The sequence below is a fragment of the Micropterus dolomieu genome, linkage group LG21 (genome assembly GCF_021292245.1).
Source record: "Micropterus dolomieu isolate WLL.071019.BEF.003 ecotype Adirondacks linkage group LG21, ASM2129224v1, whole genome shotgun sequence".
Taxonomy (NCBI): Eukaryota; Metazoa; Chordata; class Actinopteri; order Centrarchiformes; family Centrarchidae; genus Micropterus; species Micropterus dolomieu.
In genome coordinates this window covers 6606774-6632004 of record NC_060170.1, presented here as the reverse complement: position 1 = coordinate 6632004, position 25231 = coordinate 6606774, and the positions used below count along the sequence as shown (strand labels likewise).

The following is a 25231-nucleotide window of genomic DNA, read 5'->3' as shown; positions in this document are numbered from 1 at the left end:
GTACAATGAGGCAACTAATAGGGTGTGAAGCAGGCAGTCAGGCAGGTGGACACAGAGCTGCAGACAGACAGGTACACAGTCAGACAGACAGACAGACGGGGCAGGTCCTACCTCCTCAATCTCCTGGTTGCAGGAAGGCATGGCAGGGAAAATGCAACAAAATTTAAGAGGCAGGAAAAAATGTTCAGAGCTTCCAAAATCATAGAGGAAGATCCAGAGACATGAGCAAAAAAAATCCTCCCTGAAACACTGTAATACTGTGATGAAAAAAGCTACTGCCTACAAGTTTAAACCTACAGTGAGATGGGATATACAGTAGTTTGATTTGTAAAGCCACACAAGCTGAGATCAAAACCTTCTTTTGGACCTTCTGAGTGAAAATTGTCTGTGTGTAGCAGTATTTTTGAAAACTGTCGCACACTAAAAATTTGGTCAGAATTTCAGTTGTGTTTACACAATGTTCAGATATATTCCTGACTTAAATCAACATTTTGTTCAGGTTACACTGGATGACTTTATTTAGGCAAGGTGTGTGTGTGGTATGTTTGAGACAATAAACACTGATGCGTTTGTGACATTTGGCTCATTTTGTTAAGTGTAGTATTTGAAGAAATGGCTCAAAAATACACTTATTCTGTTTCTTTCTAAGAGTGGAATGAGAAAATGGATATTAATTAGGGGTGGTGGTGGATCGATTCGTAAACGTATCGTGATTCTCTTAAAAGATTATGTCTTGAGCGCAAGCTACAGATCAGGAGTTATCAGCAGGTCAGAGCATTACAGAATATTTTTCTTTTAGACAATATTCCAGTATTTCTCATATTAGGCCTCATATGACCAAGCGACTGTCTTTACAACAGCTAGGAACACAGACCAACCAACTGGTATCTATCCATCCCTGCCAGTCAGTCAGGAGTGAAGAAGCCCCTTGGAGGAGAGGCAAAACGTCTTAGAGTATTTTCAACCCAGTCCCCCTACCCTTGATTTAACCCTCCTTGGATGTCAGTATCTGAGCGCCTTAACTCATACAGTAAGAATTAAGGCTGTGGAATATTTACACTTTTCAAAAAAAGAAACTTCTTCAGCATTTAAATAAACTAAAAGAATGAAAGTAAATTCATCCGTTTATTTTAATTATGGATTGCTACATTTTTTTAATCATGTATAGAAATCAATCATTTGGATGCATCAATAATTATTTTGTCATCATAGTGGAGCTCTCTAATCTAAATCAAATTGTGAGGTGCCTAGAGATTCACATGTACCAAAACATCTAAAAGGTCACTGATTACCACTTTGTGTCTTGATTGTTTAATCTGTACACAAACAGGAATGTAACAACACTGTAAACAACAGTTTGTGATTGCAGGGGTAATTACATGCATGGAACTATTTGCTGACAAACAACAGCATATCTATCTGCCGATATGAGTTGACAGTCAGCACTTCGTGTGCAGAAGTTTAAGCAGGAGAAGAGACATAGAAGCAGGCAGCAACACAATTTTCTTATTGGGTATTAATGCTGCGAACATTTGTTCCAAAGTGATGTGTTAAAAATGCTCAATCCTGTCTTACCCGTCTAATATATATTGGTATCTTCCTGTAAAAAAAAAAAAAAAAAAAAACACATTAAATGTACCTTTGATTTACAAAATGTAAACTGACCTTAAGATTCCTAAATTCCCTCTCACTCTATGGATCCGAATTTAAAACTTGTCCAAAAATAACATCCAGAGTGAACATTATCCTTTTGAAGCAAAACTATTTTCTGAGAACAAAATCAAGTGTTCTTGTGCAGACAGAAGCAGTGTTTCAAACTCTGGCTGTTGTTCCTATTTGATGCCCACAGGGGGCAGTGTGGTTTAACAATCTGACAGCAGAGACTGAACACACCGCTGTGTTTTCTATCACTCAGGAAGCTTCACCTGAATTCTAACAGTCTGACATCTAATTTACTGATCACACATACATTAAATAGACCTCAATGTAACATTTTACACAACTAATGTGCACAAAACATGTTCTTGTATTTAAAATCAAACTGAGTCTTGTTCCTTTCTAATAGTAGAGTCTGTTAAATGGTGACCTCATGGCGCAACTAGTGAGTTTCATTAAAAGGTGAAGTTAATTTGTCTATTCTGCCTAAACAAATGTATCATACTGCACTTTATTGCAGTGTAGGCAACTTTGTGTCACCTCTAACCGTCTCTGATCACCTCTTCAGATGAAAACACAGCCAATCGCACTACAGATGTTATCATTAATCTGTATTCACGTTTATTTGGTTGGACTTCATGATACTGGAGGTTCAAACAGCTGAGACTCAGTAAGAAAAGAGCTGATCAGAGTTGGTGTGTTTCCTCTGCTGTTTGTGTGTTTCGGTGCAGTCAAAGATCTTCACAATAACAACCTGCAAACACTAGTGTGAAAAAACAACTGTGTTTGTTTTTCCAGTATTAGCTGGCTTAGCGTGGACCTACTTTCAAATGCTCTGTCTGTTATTGTGTTGTTTCTCACAGAGAGGAGGTTAACAGATATGTTTATCGGGAGAAAAAGAAACCTACATGACATCAGCAGCAGCGAGGCAGCAGGAAAGACAGAGACTGAAGATGAGGAGGACGTTGACAGCTTTTACCTTCTCTGCTTCCAATCTTCTGTACAAAAATTTATTCTGGACTTTAAGGTTCATGAGCACAAAATCACTCTTTTACAATGTGAAGAGGGTTTATCTCCAGCGTTAATCTGTTGTCTGTAGCAGCTGTTCACCAGGTTTCCAACAGCAGCAGCATGAAGTAAAACTCTTTTCTGTTTTTTTTTTACTTTAGGAAAAAGCCGCTGTGTGTTTTCTGTTGGCTGTTGTCAAGGCGTGAACCAAAACCCGACTCCTGACAGGCGGCAAAACTCTTTGTCGGCTCCAAATAAATGTTGGTTGTAACTCTACTGCGATCTGTCCTCGTCTGTAGCTTCTGACAGCCTGCCCCAAAACTCCCCCATCCTCCTTGCAACACCCCACATCTGACAGCTCCTCTGCTCTAATACCAGACCCCCGACCACGCCAACTGTGTGTGTGCGCGTGTGCGTGTTATATCCTGGCAGGATGAATTTGTGTGGTGACAGCTTCAACAGAAGCTCTAATAAAAGTACTTCTACTACTCTCTCGCACTTGTTTGTCGTACTGAGTTCATGTGAAGCCTGCAGACTGAAAGAAAAAAAAAAATAAAAAAAACACCAAACAAACAAGATTCATACACAAAGAAAAGTTTTCACATGACTGAACAGTGGAGGTGCACTTGTTTTATCCGACTAGACACACCAATAGCCTCAGAGAGGAGTGATTCACCTGATTAAGCAAAACTAGATTTTGAACGACATAATAACCAGTGTACTGATTACTTGATTTTTAATGTATGCTACTGTTATAGGGTCTGGCTAAATGGGTTATGGCCTCACCTCACCTCTTTGCATCCCCTCCCATCCCCCAAAGGAATTTTGATACCAAAGTGAGACTAATAGTTGACAACAACACAAAAAGAATAAAAATTAGACATGAACTTTGGTTGTAACTCTATTTGAATGACTACAAAGCTGCCATGAACTATGACGGTTGACTCTGCTTCCTGACAGTTGGCAGTTCTGCTACAGTGAAAAGCAGCACCTGTTTAATCACAGACATCCTGCTGAAATAGTCTCCCCAGCCTTGGGACCTATGCTAAGGGCGAAGTCCTCGTCGAGGAGCGTTTATCATACCCAAGAAGTGGATATATGGTGAAACAGTTACAACTAAAGTACCAGAGCCTGACCAAGCCAATGTGTTAAAGCAAGTACACGAGGGTTTAGGTCATGAAGGAGCAGACAGAGTGGTACTCTGGCTGAAAGGAGAAGGGGTGGATATACCTGGAAGGGGAACGTGATTAGCTGAAGGAAAAGTTGTCCCTAATGTGCACAGGCTGGGGGGGTTTAAGAAAACCGACACCCAATCGCGACACATTATCAACAACACACGTTACACACATTTCAGCGCAGATGTGGCCGGACCATTGTCTCTCTGCACCAGACTGGGAAACAATTACTTTGGTGTCTGTGCTGATAATAGATCTAACATTAAACAAGTTTTTCTATGAGAACTGCAACAGGAAGAAAAGTATCAGCTAAGATTGCAGAGTTGCTGGTCCAGTATCCCACTATCCAGTCATTACGGATGGATAATCAAACCGTAATCCATCTCTTAGAAGCACAGGGAATCCAGCAAATCTGGTCTACTCCCTATGAACCTGAAACTAAATGAGTAGCTAAGAGAGCAGTGAGAGAAGCACTTCTGCTATTGGATTATTAAAAATGCGCCCACTGAATGTGACACTCGAGAAAAACATACAGGCTCCAAAACTAAATCAGAAACCGATTAAAAAGCCTCCCAACAGCCCCAATTGCAGGGCTCCAGACTAACTTTTTGCATTGGTTGCACTCGAGTTACCAGTGGCATAGCATGAGTTTTTTTTTGTCCCAGGATGAGTATCCTGTTAAATTCACACACACGCCCCTTAGTTCTTACTGTCAACACAGTGTCAATCAACACAGTGGAACATAGAAACCCCACCACCAACTAGAGTTTTGGCGGTATAATTGTAGAGCGATGCAGACATCAACGCACAAGTATAAATGTAAGGGTATGTGCGCTGCCAACGTCATAGGTATCACCAGGGCCAGTGTTGGAGCCCTAAGCGAGATTTTAAATTAGTGCTCCCAACTTTTATTTTAAGCATTACAGACTTAATTTCCTGAATTCTGGTAAACATTTCTGCACCAATTTATGGTGGAAATGTCTTTATCTCCCACTGCCACTGCAGGTGGGATGTAGCAAAACTGGTGACCTGTGGACCACATAGTGGGCTTCCTCTGTATCAAGGCTTATTACTCTGCAGGGCTACCAGTCTCTTAGCACAGGTACATAGAGCTAGAGAAAATGCAAGGCAGGTGGAAAGACGAGTGAGTCGGCAGGGCAGCTCGCTTAGCTTAAATTCAGCTCAATACGCTGTGTCTATGGAAAAAGCCATACTGTAATATCTTCCGGCCAAATCGTCTACAGACAGAAAGAGCTCCAGAAATGTAATCTCCCAATCGGAGAGGAGGAGCAAAAAATGGTAGCAGAGAAAACACAAATCAGACAGGTCAAAAGTAGAAGAACCTGAAGGTAAAGCTTATAAAAAGCTGGCTCCAAAAGTTCAGAGCCAGTAAGATAATCAAAATAAATCAAATCAAATCTTGTCCTCAAGGCTAGAGAGGGGCGGATGGAAGGACTCGACCAGGTACAAATACCCAGTGAGACCAGACCAGAGCCTGAGGAACATCCTGTAATTACACAAAAACATTTTGCCAATGGAGCATTAATATGGTGGGCCATAGCAATTCTGGTTACCTAATGGTTACCTCCCCTTATGGATATTTATCAAAACCCTTGTCAAGTTATTGTGGTTCCTTCTTACAGTTCCTGTGAGACTCTTCTCTGAATGCTGACTGCTACAGCCTCTCATCTAAAGATGCAGTCGTTCTTGGGATACGTGGACAATTTTAGTAATAATTTGGAACTAAATTTTTAATATGGTGTTGAACAGCTAAATGCTAAAATTTAACATGCGTTGAGATTGTAATGACACGTCTGATACCTCAGTCATAGGTCATCAGTCAGCCTCCTTGCTTGGAGGAGGTACTTGCTAGGAACCACAACAATACCTCTCTGTTTCCTGTCTCCATCTCTTTTGTAACTTTACTAATCAAAGGCAAACATAATCATTCATGTGGATTAGGGTTTGTGTCACCTAATGAATGTTATGTCCAATATTAACTCTCTTTTCATGCTCCACTGTGTTAACCAGCTAGTCTTCCACTGGGTCTGTCTGCTGTTTTCTGCTCAGCGGCTTGTGCATGATCAAATTTTACAGCTTCTCTCAAAACGATGCTATGAGAGCGCTGAGAGTGAACCAGAACAGTAAAGTTGCAGCCGGACAGATAAACAACAAGCTGAACGTCACTCTCTAAAGCTGAGGGCAGCAGCAGATTCAGCTGATGATTCTCTGGAGGTTCATCCCTAAAAGAGACACCTTTCACAGTGTTTTCACATCTGTTTGATTATGGGAAACGCCACCTTAAGACTGTTTGCGTTTGACATGTGTTTTCACTCTGACAGGTATTGCCAGTCTGTCTCCATGTACTTTTTGAACCACTGTACTGTGGTCTTGAATTTATTCTGCAGTTTGTCTTATGTTTGTGTTTTGCCTGTTTTAATTAGTATCTAGCACTGTAGTATAATGTTGTTTGACATAGTACAGATCACTTTTACCAACATTTCCTTGTTAATATTTTCTCTGCAAGCTTAAATTTAATAAACTTTACAGTTTTATTTATTGTTTTTTTTTTTTAAGGGTGACTCTGTAATCTGACACATTTCCAGACGAGATGCCGTTATCACCATTACGGCTGTTTATTTGACTGCTTCTGGCTCATTTCATCTACTGTGTTCACTGAACATGAGTTACAGTCATTATCACTGCTGAAGTTTACTAGTGAATAGTGTACTCTGATTATTCTTGTAGTGACTTCCTGGACAGCTGTTATTTTGATTACTGTTTCGGTCTATATCCATCCATCCACACGGTCTGTCTGTCAGTCTTACCTCTTTGATCTCATCTTTGGCCTGCTGCAGTTTGTCTGGTTTGTTGGTGAACTGAAGTTTGGCCTCAGCTTCTCGTTTCTTTTGCAAGAGCATCTGACTGTCCTGCCATTTCTGCCACGTCTTCATACGGTGATCAAACACACCCTGCGCACACGCACACACACACACACACACACACTTTAATACACACCACATGTCCCAGAAATTCTCACAACATTAATAAATGACTCCACAGTTTACTCCAAAGACCACGAAAAACATAATTTATAAAGATACATTATTTATTTATAATGGGGATCATTTTGAGAAACTCCCATGCCTTTATTTAAATTTAACCACATCTCATCTACTTAAATGTACTCAAATATGTTTGTGCACACTTTTAATATGAACTGCATCCTGTAACTTTAAAAGGATGCAAACAGGGGAATACTGAAGATATACAGAAAAGTTTTTCTCTGTTGCATTAGGAGAGAATTTTTTAAATTGGATGCTGGGTTCAAAAAAAGGTTCAACAGCTGTAGTCACAACACATAGTTATAATATACAATGCACCTACTTTATTCTTCTCTACACTAGTTTTTGTTTTCTCTACTTTACTCTACTCTACACTACTCTTTCACATCCTGTCTCATTCCTACCTGGACTCAGGTGTTTTGTGTCTGGCAGCAAAGACAGCAGGATGGATCAGTTATTCAGCAGAACAGAGTTATAGTTAATGCTGGTTTTAACTTCACTGAACTGCTTAAAAGCTAATTTCCTCTAAAAAAGGACTGAGGCTTCAGTTCCTCTGTTATGACGTTTTTGTGAAGAGGAAACTACCAGCAGACCTGCTCGTACCTTGACGGCAGTGATGAGGCGGACGTAGTCGCCCAGTAACTCAGAGAAGAGGTAGAAGTCCGCGTTGGCCTGGTCCTGGTGCAGCTGGTCGATCTTCTCCTCCACCTCGGCCAGCTGGGACAGAGCTCGGGACAGAGCGGTGTGGTCCTCGCTGTTCCCCAGCATGGCCGCGGACTTGGCGAACTGCGCCGTGTTCACTGACAGCTCTGGAGAAGAGAGCATGCGAGAAATTCAAGAGTCTGGTGCCAAAATGTGATGCAGGATGTCTCAAAATAAAAAACAAAAAAAGTGAAGACATTCTTATATTTTCTCTGCCCTCAAATAAAAACAAAACACTTTCTTCTTCTTTTTAGGGTTTAAATGCAGATGAGGTGTACAGCTCCTGTCAAGTGCTTTTAATTGACTGATAAATAAAGCAGTGGAAGTTAACAGTGGTGTGAGATATAAAACTAAAAATAAAGACTGGACACAAACATGTGCAGTGATTCCATCTACCTCAATGTGGATTTAAAGCTTCCCTTCCTAATGCATTAAAACAAACATCACACACGGTTGTTAGTTACCTGTCAAATTACTGAACCACTCTTGGAAAAATTAATTTTGAAAATCCAGAGCTGCTCAATGGGTGTTTGGGTTAGCGGGGTAAATTTCTATTTCTAGTAGCCTAGTGTTTTTCTTATCTAACCATTTTAATTTTACTTCAAATCATTTCAAACCTTATTGTAGTGTTTACTCACTAGCCTACTTGAATCGACTCTCTTTCGCCACACACGCTAACCTCTGCTGCAAACAGCGGCGTGCCCTGCGTCTTCCTGTTCCTCTCTCTCTGTATGTGTCTGCTCCGTTGACATTCTCCATCAGTGGTAGGCTATGTTTTATAAAGGCTTGTTAATGATGAAGTCGCCTAAGTTTTGTTGTTGTTTTCTTTTAATAAACAGACTAATAAAAACTGAACCTGGTCATCAGGAGTGACAGTGAGATCCTCAAAGATTAAGTTCTGGAAATAATTAGTATCACACACACACAGGGCATCATACCTTTCCTGTGACAGACCAGAGACTCCACACTGGCATGAAGCTTCCTCAGCTGAACATCCAGATTCTCAAAATGCTGCTGCTTCTCCTCAAACCACTGTGACACACACACACACACAGTTCAGACAGAGTAGGTCGATGCAAAACCTTTTAACTGTTTAACTGAAAAAATGTTATTATCATCATCCTCTCTGTTCAATCTGACTAGTCTTCATTTTCTTCTTCTTTCCTCCTCCCCATCTCCTTATTTCCATGTTTACGTTCTTCCTTCCCTAATGTCTTGATTCCTTGTTTCTCACTACCCACCGCCCATCCACACTTCCTTTCTTCTTTCCTTCCCATCTCCTCTACCTCATTTTTTTAAGTCTGCTATAGTAACACTTCCCTTCCTCATTTTTTCTTTCTTCCTTCCCTGCTCCCTTTATTCCTCAAGCTTGACTGAGACCTCCTTCTCTCCTCTTCCCCCTTTCCTTTGCCTTATCCCACAATCCTTTCCTCTCTTCCAAGCACTCCTCTCCTCCTTCCTTCTGTCATTCCCATCAACAATCCATCTTCTCCCCTCTTCTTCACTCACTGCGTCTGACTCGTTCATCTTGATTGTCATCTTGTTAACGGCGTCGGCGGCCTTATTGACCATTCGGAGAAGTCCGGCACTGCTCAGAGCCTGAGTGCTGACCGCCCGCGGTAACTGGCCAAACAAAAACAAAAAAACAGGATGAGCGGTTAAACTGGGGAACAAACAGACATTTACTTATCACTCATTTTGCCTTTTTTACGTTTTGTTTTTGTATATCTGAAAGTCTTGTAGCAGCTTAAAAACTGCTAAAATTTACATTACACTATATTTACCATGTGAGCCATTATAGTACAAATAATTCCATGCACCCTAATAATTTTTTCCTTGGACTGAGCTTCAATATTTGTACTTTCAAATTTTTATTTGAGGATTTATAGTATTTGCCTTCTTTCTGATTCTCTCTTAGGCCCAGTTTTCTTCTTTGTCATTCCGTTGTTTTTCGCTTTAATCTCTTTCTCATTCTGGGACTTTTGCTTTTCTCTTGTTGCCGTTTGTATTCCTTTTCTGTCTGTTTTTGTCACTCATTTTCTGATTGCTATGGTCATCTTTTCTCCATTTTCTTTCATCTACTCTTAATTTCTGTTTTGTACATCTTTTGATTTTATTTACATTTCTTCCCCCAATTTTCCTGATCTTCCAGTCGTCTACAATCTTCTCTTTCATTTTCCATTTTTAATTTTTACCTCTTCACATTCTCGTCTTTTTTTCCATTCATAGTTTCTGAAAAAAAAAAAAATCTTTGCTTCTCTATTTCTTGTTCATTCTTTATCTTTGTTTCTTTGCTTCCCTTAATTTCTTTCCCTGAATTTATTTTCTTTATATGCTATCTTACCCAGTTTTTGAATCACTTTCTTTTTGTCTTTCACCTTCATGATTCTTCTTCCATAACATGATTTTTTTTTTAATATGAACTTTCTTTTGCTGGCTGTCAGTTTTGTATTTTCTGCTCTGCCTTTCCTTCCATCTCTCCTCTCTCTTACTCTTTCTCACAGCTGTGGTCTTTTCTCTTCACCCCTATGACTGTAATGTCCCCCAATCAAATGTAAAGCAGCCGCTTTATGTGCAGAGTAACTTTAAATGCTGCACAATTCATTGTGTCACTCTGAAAACGCCTGCACGTCCTTCTGAAAATAGGCTCATTTTTCTTCATTTTGGAAAAGTTTACTTTTCTCCCGGATATACAGGGTTTCCCTCCGACAATGGACGAGAACACCCTCCCCCCAATCTCATTTAACGGGAGCGGCAGCAGCCAGGGGACGGCTCTGTCCCCTGGGCTCTCTCTGACAGGGGGAGTAAATGAGTGGAGGCGGGGGGTAAAAATAGCTTTCAATTGCAGTCCGGTCCCATTCCCCCCCCTCTTCTGGTTGTGTTTCATTAAGCGGGCCGGACGGACCGACACGGTCGGTCAAGCGTCCGAGTGATTCATCTGTTAAATCGGTGACATGAGGCCATTTATTCTGGACCCAACGACTGCCGGCTCCTTCCCAACGCAATCCCACCAACTGTTAGCTGGGCGGCAGAGAAAGCTGATGGGAGGAGGAAGAGGAGGAGGAGGGGAGTTAGACAGTTTGAGCCAACAAGACGAAATGTTACAGAGGATTTAGTCTGAGAGGACAATAAAACAAGGAAACAGGAAACGCCGGAGGCCCTTAAACCCCGAGGCAGTTTTTAGAGGCTCAGCTCGCAGGCACAGACCCGTTGGTTTGACCTTGTCGGGACGTTTTGCTGCTTGTTGAGAAGAAGGAGTCAAGAGATTGGAAAAACTCAGACGAGAGTTTTTTGCCTTTTTTGGGGGGGAGGTTATCTGTTTTTGCTCCATTTAAGGGAGGACCTAAGACATCTCGACACTACTAGTCACATTACTGGGACGTATCATTGATGACCTCCTGAACTTTCCACAAGTGCTAACAGAAGCTCCACTTCTTGTAAGCATCTAAGAATAATAATGTGGCTATAATTGAACCATTTATAATAACAATGCATAAAAGGTAGTTGAGAACCTCTAGAGAATTATCACCTGCAGCTCCCCTCGAGTTTCAGCTCATAGTTTATCTGTCTGGCCGCAACTTTACTTCTCTGATTCACTCTCAGTGCTCTCGTAGCGTTGTTTTCACAGAAAAACAATATAGGACTTATCAGGTGACAAAACACATCTCCACATGTATGATCATGTTGCAAGCAAGACCAAACATAATTGAAACATCACCGTTGTTAGGGGAACGTGTCTTACTTTTGGACTGAAAGTAACACTTTTTGTGAAAGTTTTAATAACTTGGCTTTCATAGCAGACATTTCTCACATTAGAAAAATAAAATTTGAAGTTAGCAAATTATTTTGATGTCTCCCCCAGCCCTAGCATGATACATAAAAGTTAGTAACCTCCATTATAGCGTCGATACAGGTCAGTCCAGCAATGCCTTTCCTGTATTTGTAAAATATGCCGCTCTGCTACCAGTAGACTTGTCCATGTTTGCGATTGGTCATCTGCTGCTAACAACACCTCTTTTATGGTACCGCGCTCATGGCTGGATTGGGAAACCCTGGATTGACTGAGCGAGTTGATAACCACCTTTGTGCGACTGCTTATCCTGATTGTGATTGTTAGGGTTAGTGAAGCCAGATAACAAAAAGAGATCCTGGGTATGTTGAACTTGTTTCGCGGGACAGGCCCCAGGTGAAAATTCAAATGGAACAGGGACTTCAGAAAAAAGCAGGTATGTGGTCTAATTCATTGAAGGGACAGAGCCAAACTGCAATTTGCAGGTTTTGTTGATTTGCTGCAGTAAAGCACTGATGAAGAAGAAGTTTCTAACTGACAGTGCAGACTGTAGTTCATTGTTAAAGGCTGACTAGACTTTTTAAAGTTTGCCAGTAAAATCTGTTCAAGGAAGCACAGAGCTTGTACAAACTGACTAGTGCTAACGTGTTAGCACATATGTTTTTTTTTTTTTTTTACCTCTGAGCTCTCCAGAAACAGCAGGACGTCAGGATCCTTCAGCAGGATTGGATGCTTCACTGTTCTCATCAGATACCTAAAACAAAGAGCTTCACTTATAATGATGACCAGTTAGTAATCAAGTGATTTGTTATTCTCCCTGTTGGTTGTTCCTTCTTTGACATGATTGGTTGGTGTCAAAAATATAACCTTCCATATTAAGAGGTTCTCAGCTCTATATAAAAAGCTGACACTGCAGCTCTAGTTACAGGATGCTGCTTCTTGTTGCAGCACAAAAATGTTGCTAAAAGAATATAAATAAGGCTGCAACTAACAATTATTTTCATAGTTGATTAACCTGTTGATTATTTTTCTTGATTAATCAATTAGTTGTTTGGTCTAAAAAAATGTCTGAAAACAGTGAAAAATGCCTGTCAGTGTTTCAGTTTACTGTTATAGTGAAGCAAAAAACCTGGAATCAGAGGAGTTTGACTTTTACTCTTTAAATAAATAAAAATAAAAATACTGATTATCGGTTAATTGATTATCAAAATAGTTTCGGAACTAAATCGGATAATTGTTGCAGCTGTAGTCCAAAGACAAAGATTAAAAACAGAATTGATTTTTCAGAAATTTCAAGTGATCATTTTTTTTGACAAATATGAAAAATGACTTATGTAAAATAAGTGAATACACAAACTCTGTTTCACTGTAATGTAACTGATGGTGTATATTACCAAAAACTAACACATTAATGAAATTAAATTTAAGAAAAAAAATGTATGTGCGTCCATCAGTGTGGAGTTCTACATCTCTGAGCTCCATCAGCTGTCACTGGCTGACCTTCCTGTCAATCAAACACCATCAGTAAAAGGGCAGCAGAATGTCAGCTGCCGAAACTCCCTCCCCCCACCTCCACGCTCCTCAGTATTCAACACACACACACACACACACACACACACGTGTGTTGTAATAATGATGTATCTAATATTTGTGGTCTAACCTTTCAGCCTGTATAGTTCTTACCAAGTTGGTATTTACCACGGCTGCGCTCGTGTACACACAAATGTCAAAAACGTCTATTTGCACTACTGCAGCAACACAGACTGTTATTAACAGTTTTAAATAAAAAAAAATAGTAATAAATAGTATACAAATGTTAAGTCATTTTCTTTGTCTCCTTCTGAGTAATTTCCAGTTCTAATATTCCTTTATTTAACTTTTAAGTAATTCTTGAGTGAAAAACAGAAAGGACAGCAAGCTACAAATTTTAAATAACCTCAAATGAAGAGAAAAAAAGGATCTGCTTCATTGAAATAAAGGCCAGAAATATAGCAGCATATTTAGTTACCTAGAACAAAATCAATCATTTGCCCAAATCTACTAGTGGTGTTTGCTGTTTGCAACTTTTCAACAACTGATATCAATTCTCAGATGTCAAACTGTCCTTGAACGCACCACAGCAGATGGATTTGAGTGGTTCCAGCTCACAACTGCATCACCACATGAAAAGGATGAAACTGTGACAAAATAAATAAAGGTGACTTAACGTTGCCGACTGTGTTGGTTTATTTGTCTGCAATAAACTGATTTACACAGAAATGGAAACCAATGAGGATTGAGATCAAACAAAACTGATGGATGACATGTCAAAATACAAAGTTTGCATATGTTACATTTCTGCTGACCATCTTCCAGCATGGGAAATCAAACAGCTTGGCTCTTTAAATGCTCCAGACTAAGCGGCAGAAAACAAACAGCAACTGTATTTTGGCGCATTTATCGTTTCCTTCTCATCGTACCTCTCCAGTGCCGACCGCCTCTTCTCCACAAACTCGTTGGACGACTGGTCCTCCTTCCCCACCTTCACCTTGGTCATCCCTGCAGACGCAGAGACACTCATTAACATAAGTGATTAACAACCAGGACGACGACAGTCCAAACTAATTAACAAAACATGCACGCGAAGGTACAATCTGTCATTCCTGACAGCTTATAGAGCAAATTTTACTCCGACAAAATTTACTCCATGTATAATGTTCACATTTATGTTATAATTATTGATATGTTTATTGTCATTATACTCAGGTACAATGACATTCCACATGGCTTCTCCTGATGATATTTATGGCCCCCTGGGAGCACCTGAATGACCATTACAGACTCTTGAACCTAACAGTCATGTCCTGGAGTACAGCAGAGGGAGCTCGTGGCGGTGGCTTCACTTACCCACAATGCTTTTCTCCGGCGCAGGGGGGACGATGTAGCCTACGTGCAGGTACTTGGAGGCCAGTTTACTGTGCAGACCCAGAAAATCACTGAAACGCCTTTTTACTGAAAACTCATTACTCTTAAACAGAGACATGGAGGTCTGGGTGAGAGACAAAGAAAGAGAGAGAGAGAAAACAGCCAACACTGAGATCATGCAGAGGCCTTGTAGTTCTCACAAGACAAAAAGACACACAATCTCAACGTTCACATTAAAATATGGCCATCAAAACATCCATGTCACAGCTGAAGAGAGGCAGCGTCATTAAGTCAGTTTATTACTTTGGTCCAGAGAGAATTATCTTAACTAGAGCTGCAACGTGTGCAGAGGTCTGGGGGTAATACTTATAAATGTACACCATCGTCACTGTCTATATTGCAAAAAAGAGCTATAAGGATGATTCATAATAGCAGTTACAGAGAGAGATCACACAAATTCACTATACAAAAAACATTGAAATTCACTGATCTGGTTCATTTTCAAGCAGCACTAATAATGTATAAAGCAATACACCACCCGCTCCAGCCTACGTTTTTTTAATAGCGATGGAGGATATAATTTGAAAATGATGTTTGAACAAGGTACAGGGAGGACGAAGGGCTTTGACCAGATGTTTCTCAAAGATTATTCTTTTATTTATAATATTTCTTTTCTTTTATTTTGGTGGATATTTACATATGTAAATATCTATGTTTTCTTTTTTTGGTAAAATATATACGGAAAATTGTAAAGTACCTGTTACAAAAGGAAATTATATAAATATGAAGATATGGAACTAATCTCAACAAATACTGGACTGACTTTTCTGCCAGCCCCACCAGCAGGTCAAATTTCCCGGTTATCCAACTCTTTGACCTAAAAAGCCCAGTACTGAAACTTAACCAGGTAACCAGATTGTGGTAAAAAATTACTATTTGTATTGTTTTGTTGCAGCCAAACACACAAAGAAATAGAAGGGAACTCCTTTCCCCCACCCCCTTATGTGCCTGCACCATAAACTGTATAAAAAAGGTCCATGCGTGATTTTAACGGCCCCTCCACCTTTTGCTGCGATCTCGGGTATTTTTATTTGCATTTCGCTTGTCACCGATCGATCACGGCCTTCCATCATATCACTTAAACACATTTGTGGTGCAGCAGCGATCGGCTGATTTTATTCACGGAGCCTCCGGCTGCAGCTGCTTCAGGTGTAGTTGGTTTGATTGGCTGGACATGCAGCCTCTCTTTACCTCGGTTCTCGTCTTAAGACTCTTTAGGTGTAGTTTAGTGACTTGTTTAAACAAACTCCATACCTGTTTTCTACTAAAGCACTCGCGGAGATCTTTCAATTCGGGCTTATTGAACAAAAGTTAACAGAATGATTCTCTGTTGTTTACTTTCAACAAATGTATCAATTAGTTAACTTAAATTTGTTTCCCACAACTCATTTGGTCACTAAACTATTTCACCTTTCCCTTTATGATACCCGTGAATGAACCAATTAGGATGAGGAGCAATCTGATACAATTTCCCAGTACTTTTATGCAACAGTTAGTTGAAACTAGAAAAAAATTTAATGGATAACCTTGTCTGTCCATTACAACAATATAAATAATAATAAGCTACCAACTATGGCAACCGGTGGCATTTTATGCAAGGTATCTAATAAAGTACTCTACTGGTATCTGTATCAATTTAAGGATACTGGTTTTGGTACTGGTATCGTAAAATTTAAACAATAATCAACCTTACTCAGCTGCATTTTGACATTGATGCTATCAGTAATAGCAGTATGCTAAAATGGTGATATCAGAACATGAAAACTGACCATTTTGAGCTTGATAGTTTATTCTTGCACTCAATGTTCTCAGGCCGCCCCGATTGGTTGGCTTTTGATGCATTTTTTTTTTTTTTTTTTTTTTTATTTTACCAGAGCAGTTGTAAAGATTTGTGAACACCAGGGGTGTCCGACTGTTTTGTTTTTCTTACCTTTGTTGTCACTTTGTAGGCCATGTACGCATTCATCCCATCACCTGGAACACACACACACACACACACAGTTGAATCACACAACGAGAATGACCAGTTTGCTCCATTATCAGTATTTACCTATGATATTGACCCAAGCAGTAAAATACACACATACACAAACATCATCAACTGTGTTTCCTCAGCTTTTAAACAGTAATAACAGAATAACTGATGCTTGAAACAGGAATACACTCAGCTCAGGTATCAAGCTGGTTAAAGTTTAGCTTCCTGTCTCTTTGTGACATTGTTCATGTCTACACAAAGCACCATCAAGCAGGTTGAGTAATTAACAGCTACACGGCCTGTGTCCTGTACAGTCAGCTCACATATTAATGGTTAATCCCAGGACAGATTTCACATTTCTAGCCGCAAACTGATTAATCATCAGTGTGTTGTTTGTTCTGTCCAACACTTTTGGATTATGACCTGTAATGAAACATTAGAGCCTGTAGGGGGCACTAGCTGGGCTGCAGAGCTTCATTGTTGTTAAGATCAATAAACCATTAACACAATAACAAAGTTTGATGACCAACAGTGTGACTTGAGCAGACAGTTGGCCTCTGTCACCGTCTACTCTGCATTTTACCTCGCCACTTTCAGAGGTTCTGCTGATGGCAGATGGAGAGAGAGAAGCTGATGTAAAATATATCCTCCAACATGTTTATTGTCTTCATGGAGAGAAAAGGACAAGAAGTAAATGGGGGCTGATGGGAAATGTACAATTGGTTTGTAGAAACACAAGCACTGTCTAACAATGTCCCTGGTAAATGAGGAAAATCATTAAATTCAAGAAACTAAGTGGAAACCCCTTTTTCTCACATTGCAGTAAAAATGATCTGACTGTAACATTCATGACATCAGTGGGATTTCTCTGATCTCTCCTTGTCTGAAATACACCTCTCATTGCTCCAGGATAATCCAGGATATTCCAGGACTACTGGGATTTGAAAGCAGTGTGTACTCACCAACTTTCTCGGGGTCAGACACCGATATGTGCATGTCAAATGAATCGCTGGCCTCCTCCTCTTCAATCTACAGAAAACAGGGACGAAACACTTCTGAAAAGGTTTGCTGCATGTTTTCCTACAGCAGAGTTCTGTTGTACAAACGTTTTAAACCTCAAAAACCGTGTGAACATAACAGTTGTCCCATCCTTTTTAGGGATCCAAGCAGCAAAGCTGCTGGAGCCCTATTGTTGTTCTTCTTTCTCTCCGCTAAAAGTGTTTGGGCAGCAAAAACTGCTGGACGAAAACTCACCAAAATTGGCTAGTAGGTTGCAAATTCCACCCACTGCTCAGGCAAAAAAAAAAAGAAAAAAAGTTCCTCATAGACCTCATGGTGGCGCTATAACCATCAACTTTGCGTTTTTGCAATTATCTCGAAAACGGCTTCGTTTAGAGTCGACCTTCTTTCAGTATTGTACTCTCTGGATTCATGTGCATCTTTGCTCCGATGGTCTTCTGCTGTAAAAATATCAAATTATACGACTTTTTATCTATTTGCTCTAAAACCTATTGTTGCAAACTCGTCCCAGGCGGTTTCGCCAATCGACCTGAAACTTTGGCAGGATCATCTGTGGACGTCGTCGATCAAAAGTTATCAAAAGAATTTTGATACGTCAATCTGTGTTTTCTCATAAATTTTTACTTTTGTGCATTTACATACAATTTTAGATAAATACCCGTAGATCAAAATTGGCTTAAGCTATTGTTACCAAACTTGATGCGTCTGCTCAGATGCTCGGCCCGAGCTTTGCAGAGCGGTCTTGGGATATTATTCCACTAGGGGGCGCTACACTTGCAAAAGGTTTATACCTCGTAATGGATGGATTCGAGCGAAATTCGGTTTGTACGATCTCGGGTCACTACTCAGTTGATGTATAAAATTTGCTAATGATTGCGCAAAGTGGCCGTTGCTTACTACAAGAAATGCATATTTCTAGACATTTCTCATTCCTAACTTCAAAAAATCTAAGTAAACCATCCGTACGTCCTAGAGAGCTAAAACCTTTTCAGCACATCCACTGATTTGTGACTTACGTTTGCTTCGCTGCAACCTATGGTCAATTCAGAAGTCAGTCACTCTATATTTTTCAGAATATGCTAATTCAATTAACATCTACATCTCCACAAGTCTTTCTTCAAAAGCTACTAAACATGACAGTCGTTCTCCAGATGGCTGATATCAAGTGTTTCAAAGGCTTTTCAGATTGGTCAAACGGTGAGTCTGCAGTGATATTCGGTATCTTGCTGTAGCTTGTACAGTATAAACAACATTTTCTTTTTAACTCAGCTTTGGATAAAATATTTCACAACACACCCAACACCAGCAGAATGATGTGTGATTTTTTTCAGAATTTTCACACCAACATCTTGACTTTTGTAAGCGTTTTAAATTTAAACTGACAAAACCATCCGGGTCTGGCAGATCTGACGTCACTACCTCAACTTGTGAGAAGGTGCGTGGAAACAGCCTTTCACCAGTAGCTCAGTCAGTAAGTCACCTACTCTGGAGAGCTGAAGTTCCAGGGTTCAAATCCCCAGGTGACCAAGTCAAAAGTAAAAATAAAGTGGTCACCTCATCGAAGGAGGAGTGTGTGAACATGTCGTCGTGGGTGAAGCCGATGCGAGGGGTGATGACAGAGGTGGGGGGGGTGATGGGGGTGATGGCAGGTGACGGGCCGTCAGACAGCAGGACGTCTCTCCCTGGACTGTCCAACGAAACCTCCTCTGTGGCCTCTGGGACAGGATACACACAAAAAGACAGTGAGTGAGTGGAATAAAAACTATAGTCATGATTCAAATTAAGACAGGACTTCTGTTGAGCTTAAAGTTTCCCAATAGTAGACCCACACAGTGTGCCTGTTGTGATTTGTCCCCAGTGTCCACTCCAGTCTCGGATGACAACTCCCACATGCACGAGAGGTAGGTAGGCAGACTTACTGTCACAATATAACAAGTTATGGAGTGAAATTGTGTTTTGTAACTCCCCTCTGCTACATAGCAGACAATATTACAGTAATACAGAATCTATTATAAAAAGCAGCAACTCACTCTCTGAGTTTGTACATTTGACCTTGTCTAAGAGAAGAAATGAAGTTTGGAGAGGGGACAATGCTGAGCCTTTTAGTGTCTATAATGTTCTCACCTGTTTTGTACCACACTTTACGTAGCCAAAGTATCAACACACACCACAAATACAGCATATCTTTCCCATGTTTATCTACACCAGTTGTTGAAGTTGTGTTTTTGTGTGTGTACCTGCAAACAAGTCCTCTGGATCGTCATCAAACAGTGAATCCTGTTTGGGTCCGTTTGAGTTGGTGCTGATGTCTTCAGCAGGTAGGCTGGCTGGTTCATGGTCTGACTGTACACACACACACACACACACACACACACACTGTCATTCCTTGTACGGGAAGAAAGGGGCACTCAGACAACACATTTTTAGAAGAAATAATAAAAAGTTAAAGGATATTACATATCATAGGATTATTAGTTTAGTATTAGAGTTTATTGCTTACAAATAAAAAATTCTTTACTTCATTTTTGATAGATTCCCTACACTTCTTACAATTTATGATACGCTACAGAATACATTGTATTCTGAGTTTTGTCCCTGACAGTTACCAACATTTGTCTGTTTTCTGTCTGCAGTTTGGTGAGTTTCAATAATTAGTTCCATTTCTAGAGGTTTGGTGTAGGAAAAGTCTGACCTTCAACAATCATGAATAGACTATTAATTATTAAGACACTCAATTAAAAGTGTATTCAATGATGCCATAGTAGAAGTATTCCATTCTGCATCTATGAAGCGACGGCCACAGGTTTCTTCTGTCTAAATATTCAACTCATGCACATTGGCATTTAACCTTCATTACTCCACATTATTTCACATCCTGTGAGGTCCACAGTAACAGAGCTGCATTCTTTTATGGTCACAGCAAAGTCTCCCAACTTTCATTCCTTTACAGCAGCGCAGGAGAAAAGTGGAAGCACAGCAGCGGTCACATCTGTGCAGTCGCTGTGCAGACTCGACATATTTTGCAGAAGGGGAAAAAAAAAAGAAAAAAAAAGAAAAAAAACGCACAGAACTTCCTGCCAGCCAGCGAGGAAACGGCCAGCTGCTCCGCAAACACTGAAGGTAACACTGATCGACTAGCAGCAGCCAGGCACTGATCATGTGACACCTCACCAACTGCCTCCCGCTTCAAATCAGTAATGACTCACTAACACTGCATTACTGACATCAAAGGGAGTTCAGTGTAATGACATATACTGAGTTAGCACAACAAATATTCCGGATAATCACAGAAAAGTAAATGTTCAGCAGGTTACAGCAGCAAACTGAAACCACAAGGGTCTGTGGGTTTGATATGAATTAGGAACCAACTTCAGACAGTCCTTCTCTGTTGCACATCTGTATGTCTGCATATAGCTTTCGACAGTTACTGAATCACAGTTGTGTGTCACAACTTAACACACACACACACACACACACACACACACACACCCTTTTGTGGACTTTACATTGATTTCCAGTCATACCCTAGAGACTAAATGTAAACCAAGACTCCACCTAAAAGTTGATTTACATTATAAGGCTTTTTTCCCCCCATAGGGAAGACGAGCCCCCCCCCAATGTGAGTGTGTAAACAGATTGATGTCCCCACAACATTAGTAATATTTGCTTACACACACACACACACACACACACACACACACACACACACAGCGCTACTGCTTCATGGACTGGAGCGCTTTATGAACATGTTACAGCCTCAAACAACACCTCTGACAAATTGACTGTAAATGTTTGTGATGACTCAAGGAAAGAAACGACTAAAGCTTGTTCCATCAAACTACTTTGTGCTTTGGCAACGGCTGCACAGTGCACACCTGGGAATTTAAATGAGGATGCTGGAAGAAAAAAAAAAACATTTATTTACTGTGTCTTGTATTTTTGTAAAGGACAAACTACAATCAATGTGAGAAACAATCAGCCACAATGAATGAAAACTGAATTTTGTTATTATTAACACCGGAGCTTTATGAAGCCTGTGAAATAAAACTTTCTGGGTTGAATCAGCCAGCAGGTGGAGGTTTATCTGGTCAGCTTCAGTGTGAGGGGGAAGAATTGAATGAAAGCTTCACCTGCTGCTTCAGGAAAAACATCTGAACAGACAAACTCAGAGCCCTGTTCACAGCTGGAGTCGAGGAAGAGAAGGATGTCGCGATTTTAGCTGAGTGGATAGAAAGTGAAGAGGATGGAGGAGAGAAGAGGAAATGAGTGATGATAACGAGGAGCTTCCTCCCTCCTTACTCAGCAAACACACAGATAGGTCAGAGGAAACACACACACACACACACACACACACACACACACACACACACACACACGTACGTTCATTTGTTCCTCTATCCCCATAGGAACATCTCATTGACACACTGCATTCAGTAAGCCCCTTTCTCTAAACTTAACTATCAGAACTACATACCTAACCTTAACTCTAACCTAACTGTAACCTGAACCCTAAAACCAAGTCTTAACCAAGCGCCAACTTCCGGCTCTCACGACTGAAGCCGTGCGGAAATAACTTAAACATGTATTCTTTCTAAAAGCCAGCAGTTGGCGACTGGTCTGGATGCAAAAAGAAGTCTGGTTCTATTAAAAATATTGGAAAAAATGACCCTACTTTAGTGAGTTTATGATCTCAATCTTTAGTTTCTAGTCTTCTTTAACACAGCATTACATTCATTTAGTAAATCATGGTCCCATTTAGAGGAAAACAGACCATAAAGCAAGTTGCTACCATGGCGACCTGTCAATCAGGCCACAGTGACTCGTGTCAGCTGCACTGTGCAAATTCAACCAGCGCCGTTGATAAAGCTTATTAGGTGTCAACTGTTGATTTTTTTCTGCTAAGTACATTTTGTTGCCAGCCTGTTTTTAGCTAGCAAAAATAAGCATCCTGGTTAAAATCACAGTTAACATGAATTACAGATGCACCTAGCTAACCAAGCTTGCTAGCGCCACCGCCTGGCTGTAAAGAAAAGATCATCATGGCAGCGGTTTGAGACTAAAAACCCAGATTAAGACGCGCAGATCGACAGAGTTAAAGAAAACTGTGACGCTATAAACACACCTGAACAACTTGTCATCAGATCCAGTTTAACTGGTTTTAGAAAAACCGACAAAATATAGGTCAAAACCTCCAACTCTCATCTGGATTCAACAAAGAGAAAACAAATACACCTGCATGAACAAATGACAGCTCGAATATCCGCACTGACGACACCTTGATACTTACTACTATCAAATTACGAACATTAGGAATGTCTCGCTGACCCAACTTTACTCATATCGCACTCAGTTGAAGTGCCTGAAACATCCAGTGACATCTAAGCAAGAGTTCAACCAGCTAATCAGGCCAAAGTCCAGAATTATGAACCAGTAATCAAAACACTTAATTTAGAAATGAGAAAATCGAGAAAAGGAAAAAAGCACTAATATATTAAAAAACATCTGTCATCAGGATATTAGGTCCTATGTTAAAACTTTAAATGTAGACATTTAAAGACTGCTCGTTTTCGGCCAGTGGTTCTGAACTTTATTGGAACAATTTAATGTTTATTACGTTCACTTAACTTGTTAGCATTTTAACATTTGCTACTTAGCAGTAAGTTCAGTTGAGGCTGATGGTCATGTGATTAGTATATATAAAACCAATGTACTGGCTAAATTTAAATATTGACCTGCTGATGGCACTAGATAAAAAGTCAGAGGATCACTAAAGTTATAACAATTGATCCTGAGGGGAACATGAATGTCTGAACCACATTTCATCACAATCAATCCAACAGTTTTTGAAAGATTTAGACGTCAAAAATACAATGTGAACCTCATGGTGGTGCAAAATTAGTAGGATGCATCCTCTGGGGATCGTTCATGCCTGTGCAAAATGTCAGCAGAATCCATCTAATAGTTGTTGAGATAGTTCATTGTGGACTAAAGTGATGAACCAACAGATACGGCTGACCCTGGAGCCACGCTGCTAGCATGGTCAAAACCTCTGCAGGATATTAGCTGTGTGCAAAGGGAACCTGAGGACATAACTGAGGAAATTCCTGTCAGCGCTGAATGATCGGACACTAAAAAAATAAAATAAAAAACAACCCAAAAAAGGTGCAACTGTAAATCAGGGCTGTTTTTTTAACAACATACTCAAAATCTTCCCAGTTACTGTCCTAACTTATATAAGTAATGGTAGATTGAACATCGGAAACACCTCACGTCAGTATAATGCAATACAGTTCAACAGCATATACATATTCAGAAATATTGCACGACTGTTGTATTAGACTGCATCAGTTATCCAGGTGTACCTAATAAACGTGGCAACTGAGCATAGATTGATATCACAGACTGACAGAAGAGATTCTGCCTAACATTCCTGCAAACTGAGACACTAAAGGAGGAAACAGGAGGAATCAGAGGTTATTAAACACTCCACTTAACCCCAGTCCACCTTAAAGTGCTCAGACTGTGTGCGTGTTTAACATCCTTCATCTGTTTATTGGTCCTTGTAAAGCAGCATGTCAGCCATGAAAACACACCCAGCCTCATTCTGTTCCTCACATGGGAAGTGGATGACACACACACACACACACATCACTGAAGAGAACTGTTGTGACACTCAAGGAAGACAATCATCACCAGGACTGAAATCCAAAGTGCTGACATGACAAAAAGAGAAAAACATGCCTCTGTGTGTCACAGTTGTTGCAGTTTGTTTCTTACAACACACTTGAAGAATAAGCATCTTTCAAATAAACTGTTTTAAACGGATAATCTGAGATATGTTCACACACAGAGGTCTCACTCTTCTTCCACTCCGTCTGCCTGCTCAAACCTTAAAGGGTCAATTCACCCAAACCACACGGAGAAAAGATTTTTTACAACTAGCGGGTGTGGAAAATAATTGGGACAGCTACGTGACAGGGGGCAGTAGAGGACGGTGAAAACAGCGGAGCAGAGGAAAACATGAGCGCTACGTTTCAGTCTTTAATTAACGCGTCCGTTAATTAAAGACTGTCTGTTGTTTTCCAACTGCTGGATAAATTAAGGCAGTTACCGCTAACGCTAGCTAACATCTCCTCTTCAGACTGCAGTCTGGAAACTGAGCAGGACGTTTTTTGGCTGCTAGTTCAATTTCATTTGTTGTCATTCATTCACATATTGAGTACACAATGAACCCAATGCCGTTGCTCAAGGCCAACGGTGCTCAATACAAGATTACAATAATCAACTTACAAGACAAGACACAAACATGTAACTACACTAGACGAGACTAAAAAAAAAGGAACAGATATCTCAAGGTGGAGTGAACGTGGTTTGGCTGGAGTGTTGTAAAGTGCGTAGTTCAACCCCCATCTGACTCTATACTAATAACGGCAGTATCAGAAATCAAAATAGCAGCAGCAGAGGCGAGTAATAATGCTGTAACAATGTAATAATGCTATGCAATGTGAGCCACATTTATATGAAATAACATTAAATATCTGCATTTCATTACAACCTACTTGTTTGGATTGTTACAAATACTTTGCTTTAAAAGTATCAAGTAGTCAAACAGCGAGAAAATTACATCTTTATCCAATTCGTTTTATAATCGCATCGTAGCCTCATAATCGTAATGAGGTGCCTAGAAATTCCCACCCTCGAGGTGATGTATGTGATGCATCGAGGAATCAAATCAAATCGTGAGACCAGTGAAGATGCACACCCCTAGTATCTTCCCATGCATATAGTTCTGGTTTTAGGTGGCAGAATTTTGACTCATGTAATTTGGTGAGCTGACACTGCAAGAACAAACTGTTGTTGAGGTATATTGTTCTGA

General features: G+C 40.2%; 1 protein-coding gene across 1 annotated transcript in view; it reads right to left on the bottom strand.

Moving 5' to 3' along the window:
* Positions 1–25231, bottom strand: part of snx2 (sorting nexin 2) — a 34537-nt gene that overhangs the window by 5436 nt on the left and 3870 nt on the right. Inside the window, exons 2-12 of the mRNA XM_046034697.1 lie at positions 19593–19698; positions 18910–19070; positions 17298–17364; positions 16291–16334; positions 14283–14424; positions 13856–13934; positions 12075–12150; positions 9116–9229; positions 8545–8638; positions 7508–7713; positions 6668–6811 (exon numbers count right to left, since the gene is read on the bottom strand). Coding sequence (XP_045890653.1) covers positions 6668–6811; positions 7508–7713; positions 8545–8638; positions 9116–9229; positions 12075–12150; positions 13856–13934; positions 14283–14424; positions 16291–16334; positions 17298–17364; positions 18910–19070; positions 19593–19698 — 1233 coding nt within the window. The remainder of the gene's footprint in view (positions 1–6667; positions 6812–7507; positions 7714–8544; positions 8639–9115; positions 9230–12074; positions 12151–13855; positions 13935–14282; positions 14425–16290; positions 16335–17297; positions 17365–18909; positions 19071–19592; positions 19699–25231) is intronic.